We start from the raw sequence: 8359 nt of genomic DNA on the forward strand, positions 1-8359 counted from the left end.
ATAATCCCAAGCTGAAAGAAATAGGGCCTTGAGCAAGCTACGGATTTTATGGGCTTTCGGAAACTTCTAATAAATTTTGAAAACTTCCAACCCAATACAGAATTCCGACAAAACGATTAAAAAAATAGATTACCGCTTCTCTTACCTGACAACATTACAGTTTCCATTTCCATCTCCGAAAATATCTGTTTCTGGCTAAAACGATCGAAACAAAGCGGAAACTGCATCCCATACAGTCAGAATTTCCCATACCTAAGAATTTCCCATGCCTATCTGACCGGATGAGCTTGCATGCAGGCACAACTTAATGTCGTTTCATCTGATCATGTGGCGCATTCATCTTTCATCGATTCATCATCTTTCAACCTTTCATCCAACAGCAAACAAAAGGAGCCCTTAAACTCACATTGATGGCATATTCAGTCAGCAAAATAGGTCGATAAACATATCGAATAGTTCAGAAGTCAAAAATAGTCTGCAAGTCATTCAGAGTATCGAACAGTTCAAACACAACTGTTAAAAGCCATTGTAAAGACACTGAGCATGCTTACAATAATCCGAATTAGTCCATGAAACCATGCAATTATAACACAGTTCCAGTGTACAGCAGATCTATGCGGCCAATAACAGAACTACAGATTAGTTCATTACATCAACCTCCACCGCAGAAAGTACCACGTCAACTTGCCTCACAAAACTAAAAGCTTTTGCCATACTACATGAAGTTTTGTATCCCATTATTTAGCCCCCACCAACTTGCCGTTTCCAGGAGTCCTCTACAATGAGCTCATCAACTCCCCAGTCCTCATAGCTATTTCAAAACAACAAAAATAACAGTCAAGCTACAACGAATATTGAGCTGCCTGGTTAAAGTTTCTGATTATGTCATCTCAGTATCTCACCTTCCATCAGGTAAATATCGCCTGATTGTGAAAGGGATCTTGCGTGCTCTCAATTCTTTCATGGCAATCTGAACTTGCATCAGAAGAATCATCAGATGAAGATAATCAGTAACATTGCTTATTTTCCAACGGAACTTTACCAAACAAAATCAAAGGGCTCCACAGCATTGTTTTACTTCTGCTTTGGAAAGCTATGTTGGTTGAACACTACTTTGATGTTTTTATACAAAAGTATGACACATTTAAATCATATTCCAACCCAATAAAACATGGAGCAAGGATAAATTATCAGATAAAATTAATGAAAAAGCAATCAATTTTTCACATAATGAGCACAAAATTCAAGGAACACAAGCAAAGCAGATACCACAATGGTGTTCATAAAACATGGCAATATGTAGACCCCACTATCTAGCACCCAAGGCGCAACTAGAGCTCACAGTCATGGGGGCAGCATGCTACTAGAGCTGATTTTGCTAGTAAGTGCTTATGTAGGCACAGTGGAATGAAAAACAGCTGTCAACTACCTAGACATGATGAAACCACAGGATAAATGCCAAACTGCAAAATGGAACTAACAAAACGGTGGAGTTACATGATTCCGGAGTGAGAAAGAAAGGCTGTATTTTCTTGAACATATTAGCAAGAAAGAATAGGATCACTATCTACATAACTCATATTATCATGAAACTTCTACCAAAATACTTCTTGTATTGTAATTAGGTTTCAAACTAATAGGTTGTACCGTACAGGGTCACACCAACTCCAGAATCTATTTTTTGCTTATATGCATCATGTAGTCGTACAATATATAAACACCTTGTAACAATTACATCAACTGTCTATAATAAATGCCCAATATATAGCACGAAAAAGCAAATACAGAAATATTATCTAATTTTTAGACGTGCCCCAAGTTCTGGTCTTACATTCTGTGTGCTACATAGGAAAAGCTAGAGCAAATATAGAAGTGCAGTCTATAAAAACTGAAAGTGGGACTTTACCTCAAGCGGATCAGTTTCCCCTTCAAGCTCAACCATAACAGGAGCATTCATGCTACAGAACAAGATATAAGCTCATATTAACTTAACTGCCAATTAATAAACTGAATCAAGTGTTTTTTACAAAAGCATACCTTATCTGCAAGGCACGTGTACCAAGAATGCGTGCACGCTCATATTTTGTCATATACTTTGACGTTTTCCGTGGACGAGCCGTCTTTTCTTGCTCCTTGTCATCAACTTCAGCCCCAACTACATCATCCACAGCATCCTCGTTGTTATTCTCAGGCTCTAATTCAGCCCCTTCCTGTTCAGAAAAAATAAATAAGACACATAGCTCATCCTGATAAAGTTAACTCCAGCAATAAAGGAGAAAGCAGCAGCACTGCACCTCAATCTCAGGTTCTGGGGGCTCATCCTCATACCTGCAGGAAAAAAAGCATGTTTAGTTCATAAATTCATATAATACCAGCAGAAAAGAAAACATAATAATGAAAGGAACACGACAGTCAGGAAAGACATAGATGGGAATTGTTCAGTGCAATCATCTATAATGCCTCAGCAAGCTAGGCATGAACTTAAAAACCACACCAGTGAAAGCATCCTTTGTTTTTAACCACACAACCCAAATCACCAGCTCGTTCAAAAGATCCATCATTTTGATGCATTAGTTAAACAAGTTAGCACTGACTCTAAATTGATACATATATGTGGATTAAGCCAAGATAGTTCACAATCATTATACCCCACCAAGGCAAATATCATAGTGCATCCTCATTTGAGAAGTACGGTGGGTGCACTAAACAAAAGAGTCCGTTATAATTTTTCAGTCTCCTCATAATTCAGGGACACCTATCACCTAGAAATCAGAACAGATTCTTTGTTATGCCCAGTTGCCCATAAACCAGACAGCAGCTGCACCATTTATTCATCCCATTAATCTAAAAGCAATATATCCACCTTTTTACGAACACATAAGCACGCGATTTTACGCACGAGATAGAAGAAACGAAGCTTTCGCCACAAAAAAAAAATTATCGTACTGCGACAAAGGAGAGCTCCCAAAGACGAATCAACATGTCTGCAACCCACCCAGGAAGTGACCAAACCCTATCCTCCGCCGTCCACGACATGGCCAGGCCGGCGCATGGGTGACACCAGCAAACCCTAGGAACGAGATTACACGGGCGGGAGCGAGGAGGGAGGATGTATCTGAGTGTGTGTGTGGGGGGGGGTGGAGCGGAGAGGAACGAACCCCATGTCCATGTCGTTGTAGTCGTCGTCCGCCATGGCTTCCCGCTGTCGCTGGGCGCTCGGCTAGGGATTCCCGGAAGGGAAGAGGGGGCAGAACGGAAGGCGGCGAGAGGAAGAGGTGGGGAAGGAAACTGGAGAAGCGGCGTTTGGTCGGTTTGGAGCTTGGACGAGGGTGCTCACGCGTATGTTGGAGTAGTACCACTTAAAATGGTGTGGGCTGGGCCACAATGCGCGTTTGGGTTGGGCCCATGTCAAGCTTCTCTAGAATTTTTCTAATTTTAATTTTATTTTATTTTTAAAATATTTACAACGTATCATTGAAAAAAATTACAATTCTAACCTATTCATGCCCAGCCAGAGGATGCGATATATAAAACATCCTCTGAAAAGAGCAATATAGACGACGGGGCAAATGGTGAGGAGGCCGCGGCGACAGCTGTTGACGTCGGGGGAGGTTTTTCGCTTTTTCGCCTCTTGGCACCCTTACAGAGGGTGGCAAGGGGGTCGAATGCAAAAACCCTCGTCGTCCGTGTGACTCGTCACCTCCCACGCGCGATGCCTCGCCAACCACGCGTGTCGTCTCGTCATTCGTGTCACGCCTCACCTCCCGTGCAGAGACCCCTCGCTGTTGTTTGTGCATGCCGCCTCGTCGCCTCTCGTGTGCGATGCCTCGTCATCCGTGTGACGCCTCGCTGTCCGGGAGTGGTGCCTCGTTGTCGGTTAATGTTGGTGGCATGTATTGATATCAAAATTGACGGCCGATTATTTTAATTTGGTTATTTGATTTAGACAAAGTCTAGCTAAATATTAAATTGATAGCCGGTAATTTTAATTCAGATATTTGATTTGGACAAAGCCTAGCTGAATATTCTTCTCTTGTATTTAATTGAATTCAGTTTGTAGGTGACTAACCATGGTATTTATGAGTTTATTTGAGATAAAAGATTTACGCAAGAGGATACATGGTCATATATACTAGATGAGATGTAGAGTTTAGAGTTTGCAGGGTGAAGCACCCCCAATATTCTTTTTATAAAAGAAGCTAAAGAACAAGTGCCACACCACCATGATGCTGGATCGAAAGGAGACCCTCGCATACAGCATTTTATTTTTCTTATTAATTTCTTTTGTATGGGTCAATAATGTATAATTCTTAATATAATCAATGTGGGACCAAGCTCCAGACATCCCATATATATATATATGGGTTAAGATCTATTGGAAAGAGAAAAATCTGAGTCAATCGATACATAATTTTTATCGTGTTTGCACTTTCCCTCTATTCATTTTGTCTGTTCTATCGATGGCGATTGTCATCGTCATGGTCGCACCATCCTGCCGGCGGCAATACACATCGTAGCAGCAGTAGTGATTTGCAAAGCATTAGCGTTTCCTGATTTGTCTCTTGCTGTGCTGCATCTATGTATGCATCGACACCACCCTTTAGCAATTCACAAGCAGCAGTAGCAGATAGGCAATTTTTCTTTGATGGAAATCACTAGCCAGATATACCAATCGCAGCAGAGATTTTTGTTGGCAACAGCACGCTAGATTAGGTTTGGGGTAAAGGTCGGTCGGGGTCGGGGTGGAAAGGCAAGAGGGTGGTTTTGGCATGGGTGTAGAGCAGAGGCGGAGCTACGTAGTGCCTAGGGTTAGAACCTAGTTCAAAAAAAATTTAAGTAGAATTTATTTGTTTTTACCATATACGTAGGATCAATTTAAATTTAGATACTCGTAGTAGCATAAATCTGATTTAAAACACTAAAAATAAGTGAGTGTGGCACCCCTTATATTTTGTTGTAGCTTCGTCCTTGGTGTAGAGGGATGACGAAAGGTGGTAAATGGATTAGCGGCGGGGAGAAGACAAGGGTGGGTGGCAGCACCACCGGAGTTGCATGGCTCAAGGAAGGCGGTAGGAGGGTAGGGCAAGGATAAACTAGTTGGTTATGAGGAGATGGCGATGACGAATCCGAACTAGTGAGGTGTCAATGGTGATCTAATGGCAATAGCCAGAGACGAAGTCAGTTAAAAATGTCGTCGGGGTCATCTCTATTGCACAATATAGATAAATATGTATCGGAATAGGGATTTTAGAAATTTCGTCGGGGTCGTCCCACCCCGACAAACTGGCCTGGCTCCGCCGCTGGCAATAGCCACTGGAAATGAAGAAGGTGAGGTAGGACGAGGGAATGGTGCATGATCTTGGGTGCATAATGGTGGAGAATGACGAAGGATCTATGGAAGCAGAAAGAGGAAGAAGGTGGTTGATTTGGGGAGAAAGATGAGGACAGAGACGACAGGGAGGCAACATCCATGAATCAGAAAAATGAAAACACAAGTTTATGTGTATCTGTTTCAATTCCTACGATCAAGTTATCTTTTTTTTCGTTATTCCGGGATAAAGTAAAGATGGATAAAAAAAATATACATGCAAAGTTTATATATAAATATATTATACACAGAAATATAAAAAATACACATATATTCCATATATATGATACTTTGTATATATATATATTAATTTTGTTTATAAAAACCTTACAAATTACATGATGTCACTATAATTTTGTGAAATCGTAGATATGCCATCCTGGCCCACGTGTCATTGACTCATGTGGGCTCTATATATCATTAAGATACCAGTGTTATATCTCTAACTTTGTAAAATTATAATAGCACGGTTGCAAATTTCCCAACATTTTATATATGAATTTGAAACAAATTGAAATTGTGTAGAAACTTTATACCATGGTCAAATATTCACACAAACTTTTTATACATGAATATTATACCAACAAATTTTCTACATATGAATATTATATTTAGAGGCTTTCCACGTATGAATATTTACATAGACAGACTTTATATAGCTACAAATAGACTCGTCTGACTCAAACAGATCCCCATGACCCATCCACACGCGAACGTCCGCGGGCCAGCCTTTTTGGGCAGGGGAGGGTACGCTGTGGCTACCACAGCCTCACCATGCCAGCGAGTGGAGGATTTTTTTTTTACATTTTAATAATAATTTTATGACTAAATCTTGAAAGCAAAGTAGTTACCGTGACAGCGTTATCCTGCTATGGTCAGCCAGCTTAGCGTGATAGCTTTTTGCCACACAAAGACTGGTGTCGTGGCCAAAAATATTTTTGAAATAAAGAAATCCGAGTGCAGGGCAGCAACTGCGCTTTGCCAAACTTTTTGGTTCATATCAACTGGTCCCTGCTACCTTTTTGGTTCCAACTGCGCTTGATGGTACAGGAGGGTGAAATTCATATCAGCTGGATGATGAGGGAGCTAAACTTGGTCGCACATGATCTAGCAAACAAAGACAGACTTACGGCAACAGCTACTCAAATCTCTTATCTTTGCCAAAATGTTCTTCATAGTCAATCTGTTGAAACCTGCCCCTTTTTGGGCCTTCTGTTGCATAACGCCCTTCTTAATGTAAACATCACTCATGTACTCTGTGTTTAAGTTGGAATAAATCATGAGTTTTCAAAAAAAAAAAAAGGATGGCAGCGGCGATGGCATGCTCGAGAGTCGGCCTATTGGGCGGACAAGGACAGGGATTAAGGTAATAAATATCTGCGTGAATCTTGGAGCAGTCCTGGCTATTTAAGTTGTAATTGAAATTTGTGGATATTGTTAGGTGATTGAAAACTATACAGTTTATCGGTAATTTTATAATATTATTATTGATCCGTGTGAAAAGAAATCACACCTAATTAAAATTATTCATTTGATCATGCTGTTGTCCAACAACAAATATGACAACTCCACACCTAATTAAACGTATTTTCTCTACGGATCCGGCAATCGATAGGTACGTATTGCTGGTCATAGTTCTTCGCTGACGAATCAATTGAAGTACCAGCTCTACGTACCTAGCTACTGATTGACTAGCTCTCGCCCATCCCGCGCTGTCAAGAGAAGCTGCAAAATCGAAACAAAAAGATGAAACACGCACTAATCAGCTTCGAAAATCATTGTCAAGTATGCTTGTCAAACCAAAAACGAATCCCTTTTAAACTTGATTTCTTCCATAATCAATCTTGGGTAGAATTTTTTTATTTTTTAAATATTTTTAATAAATAATTTTATTACTAAACCTCAGAAAAAAATATTTTCACTGTATGAATCTTTTGGCCACGTCAGTGTTGGTGGCGTGGCAAGACGCTGCCACGCTACCGACAATGGTGTGGGCAAGCCTACCACGCCAAAAACCCTATGTGGCAGTGTTGTTTTCTATGCTAATGTTGATGGTGTAGTCAAAAGGTTTATCCGGTGAAAATATTTTTTACCGAGGTTTAGTAATAAAATTATTTATTGGAAATGTTTAAAAAATAAAAAAAATTCCCTTGGGTACGTAGTTGCTTAGTTGGATACCTTCTACAGTAGGAAATGATGTTGTGGGCGTCGGCCCCGAGCCTGAGCCCGACGACGCCGCAGAGGCCGGGAAGCAGCGCGATGGCGGACGCGCTGGGGCCGTGGCGCCGCCTCACGAGCCTCGCCGTGCACCGGCACACGGCCCGCCAGTTGTCCGACGAGTCGGCGGCCACGGCGTACAGCCCCGCCACCCCGTCGCAGCACGGCGTGCCCGGGGCCGGGGGCAGCTGGCCGGCGCCGTGCCGGACGAACGCCGCGCAGCCCGACAGCAGCGACGTCACCGTGCCGCAGTCCAGCTGCGAGGACGGCGACGACGACGCGGCCGCCGTTGCGGCGCAGCAGGCGACGACGACGACGGCGACAACAGTGGCCGTGGCAGCTAGAGACCATCCCGCCGCCGTGGCCGCCATTATGGCGCGCCCGCGAGAGCGACGACGACCTTCCAGAGCGGCGAGGCGAGACGATTGTGTCAAGTGTGCGAGCTTAGAAGGCTCATGTGGGTATGATGAGCCAACGGCTTCGGCAATACATGTCACTCATTGCACCTGCCTGCTATTGTTGTGTTCTTTCTTGATGTAAACCGTTTTGCTACAAGTTTAATTAAGAGAATTGGACCTTCCATGTCTAATTATGATATGTAACATTCTTTATCACATCACCTGCATGTACTTGTACTTGTATAGTTGCATGGTATGACAGCACTTTAGCATGGACCACTTATAAGGGCTCAACGAGACACTTTTAATTTGTTGCAGATGAATACTTAATTAGGGCATGAGCAATGTGCATCCTTAGAGTCGGATCCTAAGACAC

General features: G+C 42.2%; 2 protein-coding genes across 2 annotated transcripts; both read right to left on the bottom strand.

Moving 5' to 3' along the window:
- Positions 1–403: 403 nt before the first annotated feature.
- On the bottom strand, positions 404–3318 carry LOC102701837 (DNA-directed RNA polymerases II, IV and V subunit 6A-like). The gene is made up of 6 exons (XM_006657609.2): positions 3159–3318; positions 2295–2328; positions 2038–2210; positions 1907–1958; positions 903–970; positions 404–811 (listed from the first exon to the last, which is right to left on the bottom strand). Exons 1-6 carry the CDS (start codon positions 3191–3193, stop codon positions 742–744), a joined length of 432 nt encoding a protein of 143 aa, XP_006657672.1. The 5' UTR covers positions 3194–3318; the 3' UTR covers positions 404–741.
- Positions 3319–6835: 3517 nt separating this feature from the next.
- On the bottom strand, positions 6836–8064 carry LOC121055049 (non-specific lipid-transfer protein 1-like). The gene is made up of 2 exons (XM_040526470.1): positions 7547–8064; positions 6836–7093 (listed from the first exon to the last, which is right to left on the bottom strand). The coding sequence occupies exons 1-2, from the start codon at positions 7954–7956 to the stop codon at positions 7084–7086; spliced, it is 420 nt and encodes a 139-aa protein (XP_040382404.1). The 5' UTR covers positions 7957–8064; the 3' UTR covers positions 6836–7083.
- Positions 8065–8359: the final 295 nt, after the last annotated feature.

Source organism: Oryza brachyantha, chromosome 7 (assembly GCF_000231095.2).
Source record: "Oryza brachyantha chromosome 7, ObraRS2, whole genome shotgun sequence".
NCBI lineage: Eukaryota > Viridiplantae > Streptophyta > Magnoliopsida > Poales > Poaceae > Oryza > Oryza brachyantha.